Raw genomic sequence first — 27,892 nt, 5'->3', positions numbered from 1 at the left:
GTTTTATCTCTGCTTCAACAGCATACTACTGTTAGTCATTATGACACCGACACTTTACTCCGGTTAACTTGTAATCAGTATACAGCATGTTATACAGTGGACAGATGTTGCACTTTGTTCATGTATGGAGTACCGCTGATAAGTGTGATGTGATAGTGTCATTTGACCTATTCCTCGTCTGCACAGCCTATTATTCCTGCTACTGTATTCGTTTGTGCACATTCATATTATTTATGTTAATAAATGGAGTGCATGTGTTACAGAGAACGTACGTCAACATATTGATGTCTGCATGTTGTGTCTTTTGGCTTTTCCCGGTTAGGGGTCACCACAGCAGAACTCCGGTCCGCTAAGGATTGGCAGATAGGTTTTACGTGCCAAGATGCCAGCCCTGACGCACAACCTTCAACGAAGGTATGCCCATTCACGCATGTCTCCACGCAGAAGATGCTCTAGCTGGGAATCGCACCTATGTACTAGCTGACCTGCACGGTCTGCTCCATTACAACCGGCACAACCAACCCTGGCACTCCTGTGTCCATAATTGCACAGCCATAGTTTCTCCAGCCCACCTGTGTTGCATTTCCACACGTAACAGCCATTATCCACCTGATATCGCAGCCATGACAAACCTTTACACATTGCCCTCTCCAGAGCGTTAGGGGCCCTACACATTTTGTACCACCTCATGTATTCACAGGGTCTCCCTCCATTTATATTTGCAAATACTTGCCTTTCCTGGTGTTATGGATTACGAACATTTTGCGGGTTACAAGTGTAGGTGGGGGGGTGTTTCCCTTCACATTTGACTATTTAATTCATATATACGATTAATATTATTCTGGACATCACTTATGAATTCACTACAGGTCAACAAATGTGACAGTTGGTGTACATATGTGTACTGACCTCTGTGATACTCCGGGACTAATTTCAACACTGACAGGGACAAGGCAATGACAAATCAGGGACAATCACGGACACTTCTACAATATTAGTGCTATTAACTTGAAACGTGTTGACAGATTCGGAGAGTTATTCTCATTCAACACCTTTCCTCCAAAGGTCACTGGTTTTGTGAGTGAGTGATTAAGAGGCTGGCCAGTTATTGTGAGAATGCTCTGACCTTTGGTAGGGTTGCCTCATTTTCATATGTACAGGATGGAATATATTCTGAAGACACCAGATTGTTTAGGCCAACACATACCCACGGTCAGTGCAGGGTTTAGAACATTCAGTATTTTCCTAGCTGAGAGCCTATTCCTTTAGCACTTTAGTTGCTTATTCCATTTCTTGTACGATTTACGTATTTTATATCCAGAAATAACTGCTTTAGGCAACTGTTACATGAAGTATGGTATATAGTTATTTCCTACAATCACAGGACATTTGCCATTGTATCATTCTTGGTCAGGACACACCCACCCAAACAGTGACTGTCCCTCACACAGTGGGTCAGGAGGTACCCTGTTTACATCAGCACCTTAATCACCTATTTCCAAGTGCCACTATGCGAATATGTACAATATATTCTCTTGATTGTTCATGTGGGGAGACGTGCATCACGGGCAGGTGTTTCATCCTGGGTAGTAGGTTCTGCATGACTGTCTAGAGGCTGAACAGTCTCGTGCACTACTGCACATACAACTTGTGTCCAGATGTCTACAGGACTGGACAGTGTCGTGATACCAAGTTTGATCTTTACACAGGATACTTATCCCATGAGGGATATCCAAAAATTGAACAAGCCAAATGCCGTCCTTTCTTTGGGATTTACGAAAATGTGTTAGGGTTTTACATGCAAGGGATACATAGTTTGCAATCGTGACACTGCCTACTCCATATGAGTAGAGGTCACTATGTGTAGAAATGGCTGTGCCAAGCTAGTAGCCCGAGTATGGCTGGATTTGGTGGACGTTCAGGTATGGGGGCAGGTTGTGTGCTGTGGAGGGGATGATGGGTATTCAATTATGCATCCAGGTGCATTGCATTTGGATGGGCCAGTTCCATCCAGACCACTCTGTGGGTATGTGCCGGTGACGTTTTTGTACATGTGTATCGCACATTTTAATATTCATATGTTTGTGTGATTGTGCTCTACAGTATGGCCTGTCAGGTTGTATTGCAGATGTGTATGCTTTTTCTTTGTGTTTTTCTGATTCACCCGCTGCTCCCTCATACACCCTCCAGTTCACCTATTGTGCATCCAACACAGTCTCACCTTTGTGGATTATACCATTACCCACCCCCCCCACACACATTCCTGACACTCCATCCCTTCTTTGGTTGATGGCCCATGACACGGTCAAGGGAACACATTGCATACACTACATATGTCAGGTACCTGTATGGTTATGAGGACTACCCTGGCATTTTTCACCTTCCACATGCTGTATATCACGCACATAGGTACACGCACATACTTATGACATGGTAGGTACACCCAGGTAATACTGTTCAACTGTGACATCCTGACAAGAACGGCTTGGACCGTATATGGGCAGATTTTGGCAGAATGCTCCAACCATTGGTAGGGTTGCCACCTTTTCATATGGCCTGGATGGGATATATTCCTGACAAATCAGGTTTTACAGGACAACACATATCCACGGTCAGTACTATGGATAATACTTTTGTTTTCTGCCTACATGTTAGCTTATTGTAGCAGTTTATATGCTCCTTCTGTTTCGTTTTCTTGCTTATTCTATTTCTTGTAACATGTGGTATGTTACATACGGACATAACTATTGTATGTGACTATTACATGCGATATAATTATGTCATACGGTCGTAGGATATTTTACATTTATAATGGTTTTGGTATGGACACAACTGCCCAGCTGTGTACTATCCCTCACAATGTGCGACAGGTGGCAACCCCTGACCATTGGGCTAGACATAGCTATTGGCGGCATGCTAACATGATGTATAACTATCTACACTGCGTTAGAATATGGGCACACTGTTTTAAATGTAATTTGTGAGATGTATGGAGACTCTATATTCGCTACCGTGCATTTGTTTGCTTCTTAATTTTGTATTCGCAAGAATCATCTTGCATGCTTTGCATACTTTTCAGTATCCACGGACACTGACAGGTGTGATTACTATTGCAGGCAGATTGTTATATTCAAGCATTTTAGGTTGTACGTAGACAGCTGACATTTCCACACCTCCGTGCGGCACCAACACGCCCTATGCACTCGTTTCCTATGCACGTGGCTGTGGCGCAGCGCGCCTTCATTAATATGCATATGGTGCTACTGCGCCATCTACATGCCGCACGGTCGGTGCAAGCCTAACACCGGCCTTGCGCCGAGCTTCATGAATCCCAGGGATAGTGTGTGTGTTTGTATGTGTGTGTATGTGTATACTATTAAAAAAGGAAGGAAGAAATAAAAAAAACTTACAAACTTCAACAGCTAGGAGGAAAAACAGAGGCAAAACCAGTATTTGAGTGCTTTCAAGAACTTCTTCAGAAATAAAGATATCCACACAAATACTTCAATATATAGGAAACCAGCAGCCAGTAAATATTCACGCAAACAAATATCAAAAACTCGTCAGCAATAACCAAGGAAATGTAGCAGCAATCAAGGAAATGGAGTAGTAATAAAAATGGAAAAAAAAGCAGCTCAGCTACTACTTAAGGATTCTGGATGTTTCAAAGACATTTTGTTAATGATTAAAGCTGAGTTACTAATGTAATATTTATCTAAGCCACCTAAGCATACATATTAAGGGACTCATTCAGACCAGGGAAAGATTCAGCTTTAAGGATCAGCTGCCCCCTGAAGTTCCAGCACCTTCAAAAGTATGTCATAATCGTCAAAGAAAATATCTATTTGTGCTAAAACAAAAAAAAAAAAAACTAAAAAATTCAAAGTAATTGCATAGCAGACCATGTTTTGCCAAGGCATTTTTAGTGCCCATGTTCCTTATGGTGGCACGCGCACACACACATACATATACACACATGACAAGTAGCATGAACAAAAATGTAGAACAGCACCACAGCAAGCCAATAAAAAGCAGATGGCAAAGAGCAATGTAAAACCCAGAATTTTATTCGAACACAGGTGATCGCTTTCGCGATAAAATCGCTTCTTCAGACCATACAAAAAAATCAGCATCTCAAATATTTAAAATACAATCAATTAAATATCTACCAATAAAAACATTCAAGTATAATAGCCATACAAAATTTAAAGGCACAGCTCTCAAGACAGAAACCATAAAAATCTATTGCCATAAAAACGCACATAGCAGTATAGCCGCCAGCAAAGGAAACCATTGTACATCTCTCCTTCATTGATCTAACCAAGACATTCAACTTGGTCAGGAGGAAAGGCCTCCTCACCCTGCTACAGAAGACTGAATGTTCCCTCAAACACCTGAGAATGATTGCATCCTTCCAGGAGGACATGCAAGGTATCATACAATATGATGGTTCTTCCTCAGATCCATTCCCAATCAGGAGTGGAGTGAAGCAAGGGTGTGTACCTCCTGCTTCAATACTCTTCAGCATCTTTTTCTCTCTGCTACTGTCCCAAGCTTTCAAGGAGTCTAAAAATGTTGTATACCCATCTTTTCAATCTCGTACACCTCCAAGCAAAGACCAAGGTGCGGACAGTATTGATTAGAGAGATGCTGTTTGCAGACAATGCTGCCCTGACAGCTCACACCGAGGAAGTACTACAAGGTCTCATAAGCTGCTTCTCTGGTGCTTGCAGAAGACCAACAATCATAAGGCAGGAGGTCAGCAGCACCCCCCCCAACATCTTCATTGGTGATCACACTCGAGGTGAAGAACTTCACTTACCTAGGCTCCACCATCACCAGCAACCTCTCCCTGAATGCTGAGCTGAATACCTGGATTGGTAAGGCATCAACAGCAATGGCTTGGGTAAGAGAAAAGTTCTGGCACACCTCTAAATTGAACACCAAGATGAAGGTGTACCAAGCATGTGTGCTCAGCACACTGCTCTATGGTAGTGAAACTTGGACCCTGTACTCCTGCTTAATGCACTTCAGCTATGCTGACTCAGAAGGATCCTGGGCATCACTTGGCAAGAGGCAAGACTTCACCCCAAGCGAGAACACCCTAGAGCAGATAGGGTTACCAAGCATGTTTTTTTTTTTTTCTGTTATCCCAAAGGGACTTATGCTGGCTTGATCATGTCAGCCATATGCAGCATGGTCCCATCCCCAAAGACCTTGTGTATGGTCAGCTAGTCACAGCAGGCACTGTAGTTCGACTGACTTTTTTCGTGATGTAAACGTCATAGTCTCTTGAGACAGAATGGCCAACTAACATAAAACCATAACACACACACCACGTTAGTCCACTGTATAAAATCTGCCTTGTTGACATTACTATTCCTGGGCATAGCATGCATTAATACGGTTATACTGCCTGTTTAATTACTCCAAAACGTCATAGTGTAGTGTATGACACTTTGGAATTCCACCCACTGTGAATTCACCTCTCATTTGCAAGGATGTTTCAAGTTAGATATCTGTACTCAAATGCATACAAAGTTGGAAAGTTGAAATGATGTAACAGAAGTACCAAAATGCATTTTTATTTCAAAAGTCTATTCAGACCTTAGTTTAGAATGCAATGAGCTTAAACAAATGCAAAAATATATACATTATAAAATATATATTTTCTGTACTGTTTATTGTTAGGGAAAAGCATGTTTAAGCTACACTGACAGCATGCTGTGTTGATGGCTTGCATTTTCTAGAGAAATGAAAGGGAATGCAGTGCTGTCTGTTGTCAGTGGTAGATTATTTTGTCAGCTGCAGACACCTTTTCTTCATTATTCAGACAGCTGGACAGGAAGTTCAAGTCTTTCAGTTAAAAGTAACCCAATTTGTCCTCATGGGTCTTTGATGTCTGGATGTCAGAGAGACTTACTTCTCCCCCGTAACAAGGAAGCTTCTGATGTATACGTGCATGTATACATTCACCACCACCAACATCAATCTAAAAGGTATAAACAAGTCCAAATCAGGAAAAGGAAACAAAGATACAACTTAAGTTAATCAGATGCATGCACACATTATGCAGCAGAAATGCTGTAAATGCTCTGTTTTATCCATCAGCCACCATATAAGGCTATCCAGGTACAAATGTAAAACTTCTACTAGGCAGAAAAAATAGACACTTTATTACATATTTTAAATACACTAAGACTAGTAGATATGGAAATCCCCTTAACACTGCAGAACGCATATTAAAGTTCAGATTTTCTGACAGGCTACCATTGTATAAATCATCAGCAGAGATGCTGTAAGCTAACCTTTCAAATGTGGGTGGAGGAAGAGTCTTTAATATTGACAATACAGTTACAAATAATAAAATGGTAACTGTACCAACTTTTTATCCATAGACGTACCAAGAAGAATGCAAAGGTGTAGGGGAAAATAAGGCAAATTGTATACAAGCTGCACACAGAATTGTCTCTCAAGCTAAGAAGGCAAGGATCTAAATGTTAACTATGTAAACATGTATACATTAATCTGTGCACATTACAATCTTTCTATGCTATTACATGTGCAATAGCTTGCCTTTCAGAAAGCGCAATGTCTACAGGCGCTGTTGAAATTCATTGCTATGGATAACCATTTAACACTATAAACATTACTCCTCTAGCTAGATCATTTGCTATACAGCCCCCCATCATGCTGAAACAAGATGAACTGTAACATGTTATGTGGAACTGTAATACGTTATGTTGCATTAACACCTGGGTAATGGATGAAAAGGCCTACCATAGACCTGCCCAGTTAACAAAACCACTTTCCCTAGAGTATATGCCATACATTAACACTTTGCTGGCACAACTAATGGCTGGTCACCCCAATTACCTACAGGTAGGAGAGGAGAAAATTTAGAAAACTAGTACTGAACAACTTTGACATGAAGTTCTCAGGAAAGTGAGCTCTTGAATCTTTATATGGTTAGCAACCACAACATATTAATTCCTAAAACATATTACAACATTCCCAAGTGAAAGACCAGTACAGGTAGAGTTTTAAATTGAATCCAGAACAAAAACTGCTGTTTAAAAAAGAAATAATTAGTAGAGCATACAAAATATTGCATGATAACTAGAGGAATCAATCTGTGGAGATTAGAAAGGATTGGGAAGGGATAGTGGATAAGCAATTCACAAAGAAACAATGGGAGAATATATGTATGGCTTCCAAATGTGCAAAAAAGTCTAGAAGTGTTTGCATAGGTATTTTTATATTCCAAGCAGACTCCAAAAAAAAAATCCTAGGCTAGATTGCAAATGTATGTGTGATGGGGAAGAGAGGTAACAGACCATATTTATGGGAATGTAATGAGTTAGCAGACTTAAAATCCCCTGCAAACCTCTGGATGAGCAAATTGGTGAACTATTGAGTTGCAATACAGGATCTGAACTGCCTAGACATAAGTAAGGCCTTGTTGAGTTTAACTTTGGTGCATGCCCAAAAAAAATACTAGAAAATGGAAATCAAAGTGTAAACCAAATGTATTAGAAGTGGTGAATATAGTAGCAAGAGATAAAGAACTACACATAGGATCTTCAGAAAGGGGTAGGAGCAAACTATGCTGGAGAAAAAAAAAAAAAAAAAAATAAAAAAAAAAGAGGGAAATGTGAGAATATTCAGTAGGCAGAATAATGTTTTGGAGGAATGAGGTTTAAGGGAAGGCAGGAATTGAATGAGCTGTGCAATGCTCAATTGGCAATGACTGTATAGAAGACTATGTGATGCATAATGTTTACAAATGAAAATACGTCAATATGGTTTGTTCTCATTTATATAAATGTTTGTCTAGGTCATAAGTAATAATTCAATAAAAATATGTTTGTTGTTTAAAAAAAACAATTACAAAATGTGAGTTAAAGCAATTAAAATCACCAATGGACAACTTGTGCAAGTAATCACAAAATATGGGTTAATGCAAATTAACACCAAGAAATTATAAGTTAATGCAATCAAACACCAATGGACTACAAGAAATAGTCATAAATTATGGGTTGTAATGCAAACTAAGATCAATGAGCAACCAAAATAACATATGGGCTAATGTAATCAAACACCACTGTGCAAACCAATCAAAATGATTTTTGGGTTGATGCAACTGAACAACAAAAGACAAGTGATCACAAAACAAGGGTTAATGCAAATGAACACCACAGAGCAAGTGATTATAAAAATGTGGGTTAATGCACATAATTGCTCTCACATGTACAACAGAGGTGCAAGGCCAAGATTCAAAACTCAAACCAAAAAACGGCCAGCACTCCACGCGGCAATAAAACACACTTTATTTGTAGTTGTTAAAAAGCTTGTAGAAACATAATTTAAGTAAGGCAAACCTGTTTCAGCCAAAAGTCTTCAGTGCAAAAAGCAATATACAAATAAATTAAAGCACATATACCCCAACTTACTCAACCCTTTGAAACAAATATGCTCAATGGCAGTAAATCTAAATGAAACAGTAGAATGTTTAAGGGTATGTTTATACAATGCACTAGATGTTCAACAATTCCTAATATCACTAAAATATTCAAATATACAAATTTTAAACTGTTTGGAAGTTTGTTTTATAAAAAGGCAGAACAACTACATTCAACTAAATACATAACCCATTTAGAAATACAGGTATTCATAAAATGAATGTCAAAAACATCAGCTGTATTAGGAGATGAAAACATGCTGGAGGATGCTTTTGTTGGAAAACAAGTTAGTACAGCTGTTACAACACATTGTACATTTTCTTATAGATGGGGAAAACCAACACATTGTACATTTTCTTATAGATGGGGAAAACTATTGTACAACAGTCTGTTGAACAGATGGGGAAAACTATTGGTAATTTTGGTTTTGTTTTGATCCAGTTGTACAACAGTTTATTGAATGGATGCAATTAGTGGGCAGTTTTCCTTCTCGACATTGCTCAGCTTGCAAGTTGGTTATGAAAATAATTTTCATCACCTAATACAGCTTGTATTTTTGACATTCATTATATGAATACTTGTGTTTCTGAATGGGTTATATATTTGGTTGAATGTAGCTGTTCTGTCTTTTATACAGGACAAACTTCCAGACTGTTTAAAATTCATATCTTTGAACATTTTAGTGATATTAGGAATTGTTGTATATCTAGTTGTATATAAACATAACCTTAAGCATCACAGTGCATTGATTTACTGCCACTGATCATATTTGTTTCAAAGGGTTGAATATATTGGGGTGGCATGAATTACTACATAAGAAGAGTTGGATTATTAAGATTAGGTGCTTTGTTTTCTCTGGGACTCAATCATGTGCTGTAATTGGTTATTTGAGGGTGGGGTGATGATAAAGTTATTTCACTGCTGATGCAGAGTGCTGGCTGTTTTTTTGGCTTGAGTTTTGATGCAAATGAACCCTAATCCAATCATCCAAAAGTAACTAACCCAATTAGAGAAAACACCAAAGTTGTGTGTGTGTGGCACAGCAAACCTTTTACCAGTCAACACTTGTTGGGGATTACTCCTTACACACACTGCCAGACAACTGATGTAATCAAATTACAGATCACCGTAGCTCAATTTCTGCCAGGATAGACCATCCCCAAGAGTTCTAGTCCAGTTCATAAAATCAGTTTTCAGCAGTATTTATTTTGATCGAGGACTTCAGCATGGACAACAGAGTATACCAGAAAACAAACCAAAGACTTTTACCACAAAGTAAAATTAACCTCAGGAAGGCAGACTGCAAATGGCACACTGCCTTGGAAACCCCTAGAAAAAAATATATGGATCAATTGGCTACATCCCACAACAACAAGCCTTTGTGAAAAAACAAGCATGCAGATCAAATGGCGATCACAATACATGAAGAAAATCATACAGTGTTAACGAATTACAGAGGAGGACAGCAAATGGAAACCAAAAGGGCACTCAGAAGAGTAATATCCAGTTTGAAGGATGGACAAATTCAGTCAGGAGATCAGATATTCTGCAACAGTAAGGGGGAGTAAAATGAACAAAACAGAAGAGGGGTGTGAAAAGAGGGATTATGAAGTATGCCTGCTAGATGGCATACTTTTTCCTCTACTTGTAAAGGAAGGGTTAAGGGTCAAGGTCTGGTGGTCAATAACCAGAGTGGGGTGCTATAGTTTTCTACTGAAAATGCCAATGGGTCAAAGTTCATCAACCAACAGGAGATAAAAAGAAGAGGGGATGGGGGAAGTTTGTGGAATGGCAGCTTGATGCCTATACTGCAAGCCGGATAAGGACTTTTCACACCAGGGTAGCACCTCTGTCCAGCACTGCCTTGTGTGCCATCTGAAGCTGGGCTAAGTGGGGGAGCAGTCACATTAGTGACTGCATTTCCTAGGTTTAGCCTAGGCAGCATCCCCCATCATGGAGTTTACTTTCTTGTGCATCAATTCCCTTCCCAGCTGGTTATCCAATCCTCCTCATAACTACTGTCCATCCTCTATCTGTATATCCATTGCAAACACCACTCCTTGTTCTCCCTTGTCTGTCTATATTCTCACTAAACCCCCTCCACCCTTTTATCAACATCTCCCCATTGGTCTTTGTGTTTTATGTTTGAGAGCCCCCATTTCCTTCTTTTCATCCTCTGCTTCTTCTGCCCTTCATGAAAAAAGGGCACCTGCCCCCCAATTACTGCCTTCCCACTCCAATGTTCCTTTCCTGTGTCCTGCTTATGTCCCTCTGCTTGCTCATCTCCCTTTCTGACTTTGCTATACTCCCACTTCAATGGTAAAAAACTTCACAGGAACATTGTTAGATGCCCATTATTGTCTTTCTGTAGCATCACCGATTGCATCTGTGCATGCACAAATCTGACGCACGTAACAAGCTTACTACTATTTGAAAACTCTAACCAGACTCATGAAAACATGTTTCTCCTCACTGGAACTGTCATCTCCCCATGCAGATTTCTTAAGTTACTTAAAGCTCATGGTGCAAAATTCCTTCTTCTAAATTGATAATTATCTTCAGGCTGCATCACTTCTCTCTGCAACTGAGGTAGTCCTTGCAAGGTCATGCAAGGTATGCTCATGAATCCCAACATTTATTACAGAAACAAAAAGAATTGCAGTAAAATAAACAAAGATAACATCAAATGGTAACATAAGAGGTGTAAAAAACAATATACACTGCTTTTGATAAGCAGAGGAGTTCAACATTAACTGATATAATTAAGTAGATGGGAGGCACAGTAAATAGATATCCAGGATAGATAAAGGGACTGGAAACAAAATGGTTATGTCCTAGAAGTAATCTGATATAAAGGCATAAAATAAAAATAAAGCAACTTTTAGACATGCATAAGGGTTCTGGAAGGGTTACAGATATCTGAAAAAGAACTACACAACCATAATGAGGCCTGTCTTAATAAGCTCAATGTAAGGTGAACAAAAATTCATATATATTTGCACTTACAGTGTGCAATGGTGGAAGGAAAGGGTAAACAGTATATCTAGCAAAGCTCATTACCCCCCTAGTTTTTCAGGCTTGCAATGATTATAGTTATACTCAGATACATTTTCAGCCAACTGATTTGTTATAGCTACTTCACAGCAAAGTAAAGGAAGCAATTATCCCAACCCCCCCCACACACACACTGACAACTGTCCAATATTCACCCTTTCCTAGACAGAAAGCTTCAGACCAACATGCATCTCAGCCTCCACATCTCTATGCACCCATCTTATTTACTCAAGTTTAAATTAATGCTGTTTTCTCCTTAACCAATTACCTTTGTGCAACATGAACCCATTAAAATGGAATGTCAGTGAGTTCCAAACCATGGTTTAGCTGGAAGCATTCAAGTGAACCTAAACTTTTTGCAATGGGTACCCCCTTGGGGGCCCCACCCCCTAAATTATATATACCAATTCCAACAAACACAACATTGGGGAAGGGCAAATATGGTTTCACAGAAAGTAGGTTTCCAGCTGAATCACTTGAGGATTGTCTCTTACAAAAATCATCTAACTGAAATATCATATTCCTATTCTAACAGCCATGGACTGAGGACTCCTATCTGGCCCGCACTTTACCATCACCTTCTCCTAACTCCTTACACTAACCCAGCTCTTCCCAAACTGGTTTCTGAGCTACTTATCCAACAAGTCTTTCTGGCAGACAGTGAACCCTCCCTTCACTCCGGCATTCCCCAGGACACTGTTCTTGGGCTGGGCATTTTATTTTTATTATTATTTTTTTATTTATTTATTTAATTTTTTTTTTTAACTCCCTGCCTTCAATGTCTCGCCAACATCTTTATCTGCGCTGATGGCCTAGTTTCACAAAATATGAAATCCTTCAGGATCTTTCCAAATTCCACACCTGTCTAGAGGAGAATAAACTCATTTTAAACCAGAGTAAAACAAAAAATAAATCTTTAGACCTTTTGCAAGACAGACTCCCCATTAAGATCTTTGACCCTTATCAGCATCACTCATTCCAAGTCACTCCCACCTTCAAATACTTGCGTCTTCAAATACTTTCATAAAAGTTCATCAAATCCAAAATCAGCCACTTTTGTTGCATGTAGAAAGATGTCAGATTTCTTATCCCTTACAGTTTTCTGCTACTGGTAAAGGGATGTTCATTCCAGAACTAGAACACAACCTTCCACTTTTCAACACCTTCTGTGCCTTCTAAGTGGCACACATCACAAAAGGTTTCTCGTCCATGGAAAAAAAGAAAAAAGGTCACTGTCCCCCTCATTAGTCACTCATTAGACCCATAATAGAGTACAATGCCCCTTTCGGTATGTACCTCACAAGACATCTACAACAACTGGAAAGGCCACAGAAATACCTCACAAAGAAGATTACTGGCCTCAAACAGATGTCCTATGCAGACAGTCTCAAAAAACTCCAGCTTTACTCCGTCACATATCGCTTACTTGGAGGCGATCTCTGCCTGACATACAAAGCTATGTCAAACACAGAGCTGTTGGACATGCTTCACTTAAGGAAATCCCAAGACCTCAGAGCTACACGCTCTGGGGACCTAAACGTTGTCACTGCAATAAACAAAACATGCTGGAGGGATAGGATTTATGTCCCAGAGACTTCCCATACTCTGGAACAAACTACCCATCTATATCAAACAAAGCTCCTCATAGCACTCAAGAAAATTCTTGATGACTGTATGGGAAATAGGAAATTCACCCCAGGGATCACTTCTGTGGCTCTGCTCGATAAGGGCACAGAAAAATAATTTTCTTGGGTGGTGAAAGCCAGGGTACCCTCTTGGCTAGGCTTATATAGGCCCTAGGGCCAATAGCCTAGTACCTACCTATGAAACTATGAACAAAGCCTCCAGCAAATATACCACATTGGTTGGATAAAGTCACTCTAAAAAAAAAATTGCCATTTTATCCTGCTATCACCACAACTACATCCATTCATGTGAATAGTGGCTGCCTATATAGGAAAGATCTGGTCACCTTCTATTTATTTTTTCATATTATTTTTAATCAGGTTAAACACCATCTGACACTTGTTTTTGAACTGTCCAAATCACCCTCTACTATGAAATTAAGGGATAAAATCCAGACTACAACCCATATGGCTCAAGTTGAAATAGTAGTTCTAGCACTGATGAGCAATGAAGGAGGGAGGGGTGGGAGAAGTCAACACTGGCTTGCCTATCTTGTAGTAAGGACTGAATGGTGAATTTGATAAGCTGGTTAACACCTGTCAGCACAGGCTTGGACAGCATCAAAAGGCCACAATTAAAGACATGGGCTTGGCAATCCCAAGCAAGTGAATGCAGCCCTCATTTGCTTGTGGGTGGAAGAAAGCATATGCATGGGGAGGGTGCACGATTCCCCACAGTAATGAAAATGCTCAGCTACAAATTTTACTCTTTAGCATTTACTACTACTACTTTTGGCTGTTCCTGTTAGGGGTTGCTACAGCAGATCATCTGCTTCCATTTTTTCCTGTCATCTGCATCTTGCTCAGTCACACAAACCACCTGCATGTCCTCTCTCACTACAGCCACACACCTTACCTTAGCCCTTCCCCTCTTATCTGGCAGCTCCATCCATGGCATCCTTCTACTAATATACCCAGCATTCCTCCTCAGCACATATCCAAACCAATGCAATCCCGTCTCTCTGGCCTTGTCTCCAAGCTATCCAACCTGAGCTGACCATATGATTCCTAATCCTGTCCATCCTCATCACACCCAATGCACATCTCAACATCCTTAACTCTGCCACCTCCAGCTATGAATCCTGTCTTTTCGTCAAAGCCACTGTCTCCAACCCATATAACACAGCTAGTCTCACTATCCTCTTGTAGTTCCCTGCCTGTACTCTATTCTTCACTGCTCTTCCACACTCACCATTACTCAACTGTTGAGCCCAAGTATTTAAACTCATCCACCTTCGCCAACTCTACCCCCTGCATCCTCACCATTCCTCTATCCTCCATCTCATTCACACACAATTCCATTTTAGTCCTGTTGACCTTCATTCCTCTCCTCTCTAGAGCACATCTCCACCTCTCCAAGGTCTCCTCAACGTGCTCCCTACACTCACTACAGATCACAATGTCATCGGCAAACATCATAGTCCATGGGGACTCCTGTCTGATCTCGTCTGTCAACCCATCACCGCTGCAAATAAGAAAGGCCTTAGAGCTAATTCTTGATTAATTCCACCTCCACCTTGAATGCACCTGCCACTCCTACTGCAGACCTCACCACTGTCCTACTTCTTCTGTACATATCCTGTACCACTCTTACATACTCCTCTGCAATCCTGACTTCCTCATACAATCCACAACTCCTCTCTAGGCACCCTGTCATATGCATTCTTTAAGTCCACAAAGACACAATGCAACTCCTTCGGACCCTCTGTATACTCCTCCATCAATACCCTCAGAGCAAACATCGCATCTGTAGTGGTCTTTCCCAGCATGAAACCATACTGCTGCTTACTACTACTCAGGTGTAGTTACAGTTCCTCCTTGATGGACATTCAGAAATGCCTACATGACAAAAGGTTTTAATCTGACATACAGGAGGCACCTATGGTGTCCGGTAATTTTGGGAACTTTCAGTTCCATCTGCAAACTACAGGCAGACTGAATAACTGCAGTGGCACTCCTGACCTACAGATGGAGCTGTGGTGATGGCCGGCTTTGGCTGAACTTGAAGGGCTACATGGAAGGGTTGTTAACCCTTTAAATTGTCAGAACATGCAATGCTGTGTCCAGCAATGCCGAGAAAGAATGAGCAAAAAATCAGGATTTCTATTCCCTTTTCCTCTAAGGTATGGCAGTCAGAGTGGATACATGCACGTTCAGGGTGCTGTGGGAACTTTCCTTCCACATCAGTATGCAGTGAAGCAAGTTTAAAAGGAGGAGACTGGTGACAGTTACTTGTATCCCATTTTTTATGTTTTTTTGTCAGTTCTGGAATCGGCATCACTAGTTCTGACATCTCAATAGGGAGTCAAACGGCTTAGCACTTGTTGAATTACACAAGTAATATGTAATGAGCTTTATTAACCTCCAATGTCATTGAACCTTATTCCCTACTTGTATAGAAAAATCAAAATAGTTAACTGCCTAACTTAGTTGATTAACCCTAGTGTAATCAAGGTATTTGGTGTTTAATAATTAGGAGATTTACCCAGAAGAAAAAAAAAAAAAAAAAAAAAAAAAAAATCAAACTAACATTTTGGTAAATTAGATCAATTAATTCAACAAAACATTCTTACTCATGGAAAAATGTAAAGTATCTCACTAAGAAAACAGTCTTTGTTTGTGGACAAATGTAAAATATCTCTCCAAAATTTCTACAATTATTACCAGCAAAACTAATGAATTAAACAGCCTGTTGTAACTGACCTACTTCCAGATCCAATCGTTCATCCAGAGATATATATATATATATATATATTTTTTTTTAACGGATTAATTTGTTACTAATTTGTTACTAGCTTGTGGGCTTAATTCTATAATATTTAGAGAAGTAAATCTACAAACTCAATGTACTTGATACTTCTATAGAACTCAAGTGATTTACTGGTGGAGGAGGTCCAGAGAGAGAAGAGATATTGCACAGAAAACATACTGTCATAACCTGCCTTAAAAAAAAAGAAAGTAGATTAAAAACAGAATTAAAGACTTATGGGCTGGAAACGAGGCAAGTATGACAGTATGGAGATGCAGGTTAAATAACTGTACAAATAATCTAACAGGTAAGGAAATGAAACAGACTAGGCAGACTAAGGGACCTTTCTCAACCACTAAAATTTAGGTATTCATGAACAGGCAGAAAGTTCAGGGAAACATGGCATGAATTCAAGAACTCATGCGACAGATAAGGTCATTTTATGAAGGGTGGGAATATGCTGGCTAATGCTCTGGACGTTCAACAGGTAGAGAAACAGGCAAAAAAAGTTGTGCCAAGCAGTTTTTAAATTCGGCTGGAAAGATAGTCATCTGCAAAATATCCATGTCTAGTCTTTCTACCTTAACAAAGTGGTTTGTTCCATTAACAACTTGATCGCAAAATGAAACTGCTTGAAAATGTGCAAAATTCTTCCCAGCTTTCTCTTCTGCAGCAGATCTGATCTACAAACAAAACAGAAAGTGTTGACAGTCACAGCAAATCAGACTAAGGTAATACATGGTTCATACATTTAGCATAACATGTTTCTTATTTATTAGCAAGTACATTACAATGTTTTGAATTCAAAAGATCAGAGATGTGCCCAGTGCACGAATCACAAAAACAGTTATGTTAGTTTTCATCAACAACGGACAACTGTGTCCTGCTCCCCAGTTACTCAACTGGAATCTTACAAAAGGACAAACTTTGAAATGCACAGATTACAACCAGGACTGTACAGTTTCATTCATAAAACTGTTACAAACTGCCTGTCCAGTTTCATGAACAGCAGAAAAGGGTTTGCTGCAAAATCATTTAGGAGTTTCAACCCAAGTGCGTCTTATTTCACTTTCATACCTTTAAGAGAGCATTAGTAAGACGCTGTCCGGTTCGATTCTCAGCTAGTGCGTCTTCTGCGTGGAGACATGCGTGAATGGGCGTACCTTCATTGAAGGTTGTGCGTCAGGGCTGGTAACTCGGCACATAAAAATCAACTACCAATCATTAGCGGACCGGAGTTCCGCTGTGGCGACCCCCAACCAGGAAAAAGCCGAAAGACACAACAACCTTTAAGAGAGAGCATTACTAAAGCAACATACTGTCATGAACAATAGCTCGACAGTGGTAACTCAAATCCAGGGACAGCATGCTTTGCTCACAAGGGTGTAGCAAAATTGATCATACAAAAATATCTACAGTCAATCTCTGCACTGCCAACACTCAACTGGTTTAGTAGTAATGCACAACGTTTAGTAACAGTTTCATCACTGCTTTTAAATATTAAAATGCTAGTCTACTTGAGTTCTAGTGCTGCCTTCCGGATCTGTCCTAATTATAACGGAAACAGTGAAAATAATATGGTTCCCTGCAGTGTGATGTAAACACTGAACTTTACATACCAATACAAAATGCAAACACAACCCCCAAAAACAATGTCTAAAAATGAAATTCATTCATACTAGAAACCAGCCAGACAGAAAACATTACTAAAAAAAAATCCAGTTCCTGACATGTAGATGTACTGTGATGTAGGGCTACCTAGAGGCTGCTGTGAGATCCATAGAGCTGTAAGGTCAGGGAATCACACATTCCTACAAGAGGAAGGGATGCAGAAACAGTGCAGCAGACACATTTGACCAAGAGTTATTTGACAGACTGAAGATTCCAGGGGGGGGGGGGGGGGGGCAGAAAAAGTGACTGGGTTTATGGAGACCGGAACTTAAACAAGAGATGTGCAGGCAAGTGGAAAGCCTTGAAATTTGTCAAATATATGTTAAGGCACAGTTGAAACTACAATACCAGACAATGTTAAAGAATCTATTCTGAAATATTAAAGTGAAGGTGAATATTTTATTTTACAAATGTACTGCGTTATACAACACTTGACAAATGTTAAAGATGTGAATTGTATCTCATTATGGGAGTTAGGCCAGAAAGATTTAACACATTGTGTTAAAATGGTGAACAATGTTATGATGACTTAAAAACACCAGAACACATTATGATAGGACATACGACATCAACCTTTATTAAAATTGTGGTATGTAAACATCTGCACTCTTCCTAGAGCTGTCAAAAGCCTTTGATATGGTGAACCACTCAAAACTGTTATACTCTCTACAAAACCTGGCCTTAGACAATCACTCTATTGCCTGGTTTAAAAACTACCTAGAGGGAAGACAACAAGCAGTTCAATGACAGAAAGGCCCATCCTCTACTCCCAGTATCCACAGGAGTTCCACAAGGCTCAATTCTAGGCCCCCTGCTATTGTCCATCTTCATCAATGACATGTACACTGCCAGTCTAGATGCCAGCATCGTTCAATATGTGGATGATTCTATACTCATCTGCTCTGCGCCCTCAATGGCTGAATTGCAGAAAATTACCCAATCCACCTTTACTTCAATTGAAAACTGGCTCATTAACAACTGCCTAATATTAAAAGTTGTTACTTTTCACCCCCACTCATATCAAATCTCTTCCAAACTTTAGTATCACTTCCAGCAATGGCACATTAATTGCCCCTGACTGCCATACTAAACTGCTAGGAGTGGAAATTGATAACCTAAAATATGACCTGTATGTAAATCAGATAATTAAAATTATAATAAAATAATTATTATAAAAAGTCAAATTAGAATCCCTATATAGGATCAAACCCTTTTTGACTTCACTAGCCAGGACCACCCACTGCCTGTACCCACTTAATCTTTACCCTTCTCTATGCCTTGCCTATATATACTAAACTATGTAAAAACAACCTGAACAAGCTTGCAATCTCCTACAATAATATTGCCAGATTTGCAACTGGGTCTGCCTTCAGAACCCATCATTGCAACAATCTTAAGCAGCTAGGATGACTAGAATTGCCAAATCTAATACTATTTAACCAGTTTAACGGTTGCCCACAAGATCCTGTACCAACCTACTAACACACCAATACTTAAACCTAATCACCCCCTATAAAAACCTCAAGACCCTATGCTCATCAAACTAATTGTACAAATAGGTAAAACTAAATTTGGTTGGTGACTCCTTGTTCGCTAATACTGTGGGCAAAACCATGCAACTCCCTCCCAAGAGACCTAACCTCCCTTTCCTCAACAACACTATTTAAAAGCAAATTGAAACCATACCTTAAATCACAGTGGTTATGCCCTTGCACTAACCCTGACTAACTCTGGGTACTATCACCATACCTGTTATAAGCTAGTTACTTTTCTGTTAACTGCAAAGAGAGCGTTCTCCTATATTTAAAAATATTATCAGTGATATCTGTGAATGGCTAACCATAGCTGAAATGTACCATGATTCTGTTTACAGAAATGCAACAAAATGTAATGAATGGCATAATTATCTGTAAATGTACCTGCATTTGTAAATGGCACATAGTATAATTGACTGTTTTGTGGAGCTTTTCTCCCAGGGCCTCTACTGAAAATGGACATATACCCAGTTGGACTAGCCCGGTCAACAAATGTAAAATAAAATAAATAAATAAAAATACATACAAGAAACTGGGCTGCCTTTAGAAGAAACAATCCTTCCTATCACATAATGCCAAAGCTACCATTGCTCGCACTAATCTCCTTTCAACTCTGTTATATGCATCCCCCATCCTAACTAACCTATCCAAGTCTGAACTAAAACTTTCTGCATGCTATAATAAAAATTGTAAGATTGACCACTACATCTGCCAATTGAACCCATCACTGTCTTTCTCTCAAAAAACTCAACTGGCTGGAATTTCCCCACCTCCTCCATTAAAACCAACTTGTACTTGCTCATAAAATACTAAAATCAACCAGACAGGATACCATCACTAAAAAAACATAATTATGCCTCAAACCACCTCAAGACCTCTCTGATCAAGTGACGAGCTTCTACTTAAGGTCCCCAAATCAAAACTCAGCTGGGGATTCTTTATTTTCTACTTATGTTGCTAAATCATGGAATGTTCTCCCAGCAGCCTTAACTCTTGAATCCTTTCACACAGCTTTCAAAAAAAGCTGTTAAGTCACACTTACTGGATCACTGGACCTGCCTCTGCTCATCCCCTGGCTGATCCTGCTTCCTCCTCACTTACCCTGCCAATAACATTGTTTACCTACCTTTAACTACCCTACTGTTTGATACTAATCTCTACCGTGTTAACTAGCTAGGAAATCTACCCAAGACTACTTATGTATTATATATCTTAATCTGGTTTATACTGTATAATGAACCTAATTGTTATTTTATGAAGAATTTCTACTTATACTATTGCAATGTATGTAACTATTTCATGTATAGCTGCAACTCCATGCATGTTCACTATGTTTTGATGTTGTCTGTGCCTTATCTTGTTATATGCATACTGATGCTGTTTGCCTTATCTTGTTATATGTATGCCTAGTTACTTATCAGCTGGAGCTTTTCTCCCCGGGCCTCTGCTGAAAATGGCTATTTATCCAGTTGGACTTTCCCAGTTAACAAATGTAAAATAAATAAAATAAATATGCATATTTCACCAATTTGTGCAACTTCGATACCTTTTTATTTTAGACCCTGAAGCCATACTCACCCCTTTGTAAATACAGTGCAGGTGCTTAAACACAAGGGAAAACTGTTACCTCACCTTCACTCTACTTGCTTTCTTCTTTGTTGATTTTCTCTATCAACTTGAATTAGAATAACAAACGCACGCAGAATGAACTGTACAGTGTCTAAAATTGTTCTGCAAAAAACACCTTGGTATGCAAAACTATAAAAATGTTCAGGTCTTCTATGCTTATCAATCTACATCTGTGTTCTTGTAGCTGGCTCATTAATGAAATGTTCCAAGGACCAGCCCACTTAACTGGTTAACAAATGCCACATAAAAATAAGTATAGAAAATACTCTGTGTATCATACATTAAGTGTGTGTGCATACATTTATGTAGATTTAACACACACACACCACACACACACCACCCATCTGTTAAAAAAGGTAGGTCCACTGGATGCCCAGCCCCTTCTAATTAAGCAACTTGCTCAAAGTCACACAGTAGGTAAATGAGGGCTGTGGAAATCAAACCTTGTATCACAGAAACTACACATCATAGCCTTAACCCTCTGTGGCAACTATATATAGATGTATAGATGTATAGATGTATAAATGTATAGATGTATAGATGTATAGATAGATACATATATAGATACATATATAGATACATATATAGATACATATATAGATACATATATATATATATATATATATATATATATATATATATATATATATATATAGATATATTCTCTCCTCACACACGTGTGCATTATGTAAATAAGTACATGTATATATTATAAACAAGTTTTAAAACATCTGCTTACCCCCATATATCAAATCATAAGTCAGGGCCAGTGTTAGCATTTTGGGGGCAGTAAATATCAAGTTAGGGTCCCCCCAAGATACTTCCATTTTAAGTTAATCATCCTGTCATTTCCAACTCTCAAGCTATCATCTCGCCTACCCATCACATTACGAGTCCCCCAGGGCTCGATACTAGAACCCCTTCTTTTCTCCATCAACTACCTGCATTCAGTCATCCCAGATGCTACCTACATTCAATATGCAGATGACTCCACCTTGATTGGTTCGGACACCCCACCAGCTGCTTTATTCACATTAACCCAAATTAACTTCAAAACGGTGGAAAATGGCTCTCCAACATCTGATCCTAAACCCCAACAAAATTAAGCTGCTCCTCTTCTCCCCCACATGCAGGACCCCTGCCAGCCTTCAACATAACTGCTAACAATGGCACCATCATCTCCCCAGAAGCCCAAACTAAACTACTGGGTGTCATAGTTGTTGATAACCTAAAGTTTGATGCGCATATCAGACTATCAAAACCATTAATAAAAAACTTGGCTCGCTTTACAGAATCAAACATTTCCTTACCCCACTTGCTAGAACTGCAGTTGCCCGTTCCCATCTGCTATCAACTCTTCTCTATGCCTCGTCTCTATTCTCCAACTTAAACAAAACAGATCTTAAACTATCATCCTGCTATAATCACATTGCCTGATTTGCTACTAGCACAGCCTACTGGACACACCACTGTCACAACCTAAATCGCCTAAAATGGCTTGAACTGCCAAGCCTACTGCAGTTCAACCAGCTAATAGTGGCACATAAAGTCCTTTAACAACCAGAAAATACACCTGCACTAAAAAAGATTATCAGCCCCTACACCAGCACCCAGCCACTGTGATCATCCACTAGACTCCTAGTTCAAACATACAAATCCAACTATTCAGCTGGGGATCCTCTGTTCATCTTGCTCATGTTCATTCACAGATTACTGGCTTTATCCTAACAGGGTCATAACTCAACCTCATTTCGATTAGAGTGGAATCAGAAAATGAATAATATTTTTTTCTCTCTCATTTTTCTCCAACCAGCAGCAACTTTTGTGAGGCCCAATGTCCACCAGTAGGATTTGCTACGTCAAGGGCATTATGGCAGTGATGGTGTGAATTTTAAAGAAATAAACTCTTGAGTACGGTTTGAAAAACAAGTTAAGATAACTTGCTGTGGTTGGGGGTACTCCAGGATCAGAGGCCCCAAGCAACCACAAGGTTTTCTGGTGCCTAAAGCCAACTATGCATGGGGTTTGAAAAACAATGATCACACACATCCACACCAACACATGACAAAAATATGCAAAGAGCAGAAAACTTTAAAGCTTTCTCTCACACACGCACTTTACACTCTTTCACATAGCCCAGTAACAACCTATGAACCTATCGACCCTATGGTCTATACAAAGCTAGCCATAACAATCCCCTAGCTATTTCTTCCCACACTATTTACTTCCCTGGTCCCCTGTCTAGCAGGGTGACTGACATGATCCCCAGGGTTAATTTTCTTTTTCCCATCCAATCGTCAAGGTGCCTTCTGAAGAGGGCCAAAGAGGCGCTCTGCTTAACATGTATGGACAGTCTATTCCAGAGTCTGGGGAGTCTCTGGGTCAGGAACCTAACCTATCCCTCCAGCATGTTTTGTTTATTGTGACGACAAGGTTTAGCTCCCTGGAGTGTGTGGCTCTGAGGGATTGGAATTTAAGTGTAGCATGTCCAACAGCTCTGGGTTTGACATGGCCTTGTATGTTAAGCAGAGACTGCCTCTGAGCAGACGATATGCGACAGAATATAGCTGAAGTTTTATAAGGCGGTCAGCATAGGACATCTGCTTTAGGCCTGTGATTCTTTTAGTGAGGTATTTCTGCGGCCTTTCCAGTTGTTGCAGATGTCTTGAGAGGTACATACCAAATGGGGCATTGTATTCTATAAAGGGTCTAATGAGGGATGAGTACAGTGGGACAATGACCTCCTTTTTTCTGGATGAAAAGCCCTTAGTGATGAGGTGTGCCACACAAGAATTTCCTGACTGTTGTGGTGATGTGGTTATCGAAGGTGAGACCACTGTCTACCTGTATCCCTAAGTCTCTTATCACACTTTCGGTGTTTAGTGTACTGCCACCTATGTGGTAATTCATGGATACATGTTTTTCCCAAAGGGGATAACTATACATTTCTTGACATTCAGCTTGAGCCCATGGCTCTGGCACCAAGCATCTGTTTCAGTAAGGCCATTTTGTAGAGTATCCACATCATTTGGGGATTCAATAATGGCTCCCAGTTTGCAGTCATCTATGAACTTTGTTAGCCTGAGTCCCTTAGTGTTGGTCTGTACTTCAGAGAAGTAGATGCCAAACAAGAGCGGTCCCAGGACTGAACCCTCAGGTACTCTACTTGTCACTTGTCTGGAGCTGGATTTGGAGTCGGCTACTTTTACAGTTTGGGTTCTGTCAGAGAGCCAGTTGGCAACCCATCGAGTGATGTAGGGATTAATGTCCAGCTTAGTAAGTTTATCTAGGATTCCAGAGTGGAGGATGGTGTCAAAGGCCTTGGAGAGGTCCAGATAGGCTGTGTGGACCACCTTACCCTCATCCATGGTTCTGGAGACTGATTCAAAGAAGTCAGTCTGGTTCAGGAGACAAGAATGGACCTTCACACAAACACACCATATACACAAACTAAAGTGTTGCCTTTTTGGGGGGGGGGGGCAAGCCCACAATCTCACTACTTTATATATACACCACTACCCAGATCACACAACACTGGGGAAAGGGCATGATCCCAGGCCTGGTAAATGCATGATCTCACACTTCTTAAAATCGGCACCTTTCAATCAGCTCTGTGGTAATATCTATGGTACATCAATTCAAGTGATCATGAGGCCGCTGGACAGGTTTAATGCCCTGGGTTTTTCAATCCACTGAATGGAACCTATACACATATGGTTCCCCTAGTACTGGTCAACAGTAACCAAAAGTCAAATCCTATATTGTCAACACATTTTGGTTAATGCAGACAGTCGACAGCTGTGCAAGAGAAGACAATCCAGATGTTGGGGAATATCCTCTACTCCCCGGGGCTATGAGACCTCAGAGTTAGTATAAATAATTGGCGGGGGGGGGGTAAAGGGAAGCTTGCCCTCTACAAAATCGCTTTTTTGTCCCGAGGATCAGCCTTGAGGCATGTGCAGTAGCATGTCAATCTTAAGTGTATTGAAGTAGCAACCATTTCATGTTCATGATCCTTTAGTTATGCAATAACCACTGATTCTCAGAGTGAGCATGCACACACTCACAGGTGCAGTTCTTAACCGTAATTAGTGGACTAATTAAAAGTGCTATGTTTACTGAAGGGCATTACCCCATATAACTGCAAACACAAGACGAGAGATGGCTATGAGAAGTCACTAGTCCACCACAGAACTATTTTTAGACAAGAGGACACTGCAGGTTTACTCCAAAGGAGCTTGGAGGATGGCTTACACTATACCTGTGCATGCCTGCAATTAGGCACCCCTTCCTCCACTCCCAAAATTTGAAATATTGAACCACTTCTGTACTATAGGAAATCTGGCACCCCACTAGGTACAACATGCAGTACCTGGTCACAAGCACACATGGATTTCTGTGCGTCTGAGAAGCCCATTAAGATAAAGAAGCTTCACACACAGAGAGACACACAGACACCCTCCATTGTCTTAGTTTTGTTGGTTTTATTTCCTAATGAATTAAGGAGGCTGGCTCTCACCAAAATTTCACAAGTGCCCAAATGGGCAATCGATACCTAATGGAGCCCATGAATTAATTTTTTTCATATGAATACAATTTAAATTGGTAAACTCATAGTAATTATTAATGTTTATTACTTAATATCTGTTCATGTATATAACAGAATGTTGTGTTTGTAGTATGCGGGAGCTTTTCTCCCCAGGCATCTGCTGAAAAAGGGAGTTGTGAATACACCCAGTCAGACAAACCTGATAAAAATAAAGACTTTCGGGAAGGGGGGGTGCACAATGGGGAGAGAATTTAAATTTTGTTTTTAAGTTGCTAGAATAACAGGTTTTGCATTATGAAGTTTAAAACAAGTGTCTGGACCATCAGCTAAAAAAGTATGTTACAGAATTATTCCCTGTCCTTCAAGGGAAAGGGTAGAATGTGCAAACAAGCTTGAGCTACTGCTACAAAAACAGTTTCTAAGTGCGATTCCCATCCCTCTGTATGGCAAAAGTGACCACACCCTACTGCTCACTCCTCTTACCCTGAGGAAAACCCTCAGACACAAGGAGAGGCATTACTCAAAAAATCTCTGCAAGGATAGACACCCTGGCCCCAAGCCAGAGCCTGTCTTACACAGGCTCTTCTGGGACAAGAGCGAAGAATACAGCATTGGTTCGCTAAGGTTATGCTTGTTTTATTCCTTGGTGGTTGGTTCCAGCTCATCCTGCCTAGTGGATTTTGTGTTGTACATTTGTAGTGTGTACTGAGAGTAGAAGAACTGCAGCAAATTATGCCTTTTCTTACTCTCTCCTAAAAGGGGTTTTGTAACATAATGGTTAGACACCAGCCCGGTACAGTCAAAATCGATTTCTGTATATAAAACAAAATACAGAAATGGCAAATGTCCTGAGATTTTAAGACAAAATTATTTCCAATATTTTATGTAACAGTTGCATAAAACAGTTATTCTGTATCTGAATCACCTAAATGTTATAAGAAACAGAAGCAACTAAAATGTTATAAGAATAAGCGGTACTTGTGTATTATCGCAACCAGATTTTCTCAGCTACGAAAATCACATGCTATAATAAGAGCTACTGCAGAAAACACCCTAAACTTTTTTTTTTTTACATGTTTACCAATGAATTGAAGAAGAATAACTAATGAATAATAACTTTTGATTCAAGTCTGGAAGGAAAACAATTGCACCAGTCTTCCCTCTGTTTTGCCATGTATTAGTTGCTTCAATTGTTAGGGCTGCTGCCTAAACTACCACTAACTCCTGAAGTACGGCAAAAAAGTTCAATGGGATTTGAAAGGGTTAGGCTGACATTTGATAGTAACTTATCAGGTGTAAACCTGCTTTAATTCCTAGAGAATGTTTCTATATTTCTTGAGGTTCACATATTCATCTTTACGTTTACAGTTAGTGCAGAAATGATTTAGCAGAACACATGCTGCCAGTAAAATGCATGTCAGATTAAAAAAAAAACTGTCAATGACAAAGTGCATACATGCCTGAATTCCACACAAAGAGTTGAAGGGGAATTGAAAGGGTATAGCTGACTTTGTACAAAAGGTTCAAATATATGATGATGAAGGGAAGAGAGCACCACTCGTGCTGGCAGTAAAGTGCATTTTCAATTTGGTTTGTTAACCCTTGCTAAAACATCCTTCATTGTAAAAGCAGATTTTCTGACATTTGTACGAAATGTCAACAGTGGGAAACAGTAACACTTGACTACTGGCCATGAACACAAGACATACTCCTGGTGAAGTTGCCTTTGCTGCGCTTGTGATCAGGAAGGCAGCATCTGTCATGGGCTGTTGCAGTGCGGAGCTCACCGGCCAAGTGAGACACGCCAGGTAGGAGTCGAATTGGCAGTTACTCCTCTCCCTGCCTCATACAGGGTGTGCCACAGTACTCCTTACTTGCATCCACTCCTGTTTCCAGCTTAACCCGTCTACTCATAAACAGGACAAATTTCGCAAACGCGAGTGGTTGCGATAATACGTACCGAACAAGCTTTTATTTAGGCAAGAAAGAAGTTCTGTCCTTGGTACTGGCCGTGGGTATGTTTCACACGGCAAACTCTGACATTTGTACAAAAATGTCCCACTTTGGGCATTTGAAAAGGTGGCAACCCTATCGAAAGTTAGGGTATTTACAAACTGTACAATGTTTACCTGGGCACAGGTGGGCTCTTATTTCCCGATGTTGGAGTACGACCTGTTAAATTTACAGCCTTTTTAAATAGCCGCTTCTCTGTATCAACTGAGAACGTCAAACTACTGTGCTTAAACAAAGTCAGTTATTACAAACCCAAAACTGACCCCTCGTAGGAAATGGAAACCTGTGCACAGCAATGTCTTAACAAACACCCTGCCCACCACAGAGTAGGAGGCTGAATACACATTTCACCAGCGCTAAGAGCTTCAACAGAGATCAAAAGTGCACTCACCTGATCGCACAACTTTTGAATTTCAGGAGTGGCAGGCTTGACCTGCGAAGCTCCTCCGCACATTTGGCCAGGCATGACGTGACAGGATTTTTTCATTACTTTTGATTAACACGCTTTATCACCAAACAACAAAATATAGAAATAATGCACCGAG

General features: G+C 40.0%; 1 protein-coding gene across 1 annotated transcript; it reads right to left on the bottom strand.

Moving 5' to 3' along the window:
• Positions 1-5,569: 5,569 nt before the first annotated feature.
• LOC122804689 (cystatin-B-like) lies at positions 5,570-27,892 on the bottom strand. Its single transcript, XM_044074704.1, has 3 exons — positions 27,739-27,892; positions 16,532-16,633; positions 5,570-5,992 (listed from the first exon to the last, which is right to left on the bottom strand). Exons 1-3 carry the CDS (start codon positions 27,832-27,834, stop codon positions 5,864-5,866), a joined length of 327 nt encoding a protein of 108 aa, XP_043930639.1. The 5' UTR covers positions 27,835-27,892; the 3' UTR covers positions 5,570-5,863.

The sequence above is a fragment of the Protopterus annectens genome, chromosome 6.part0 (assembly GCF_019279795.1).
Source record: "Protopterus annectens isolate FY-2018-M chromosome 6.part0, PAN1.0, whole genome shotgun sequence".
In the NCBI taxonomy this organism is placed as follows: Eukaryota; Metazoa; Chordata; order Ceratodontiformes; family Protopteridae; genus Protopterus; species Protopterus annectens.
This window is presented reverse-complemented; position numbering and strand designations above follow the sequence as displayed.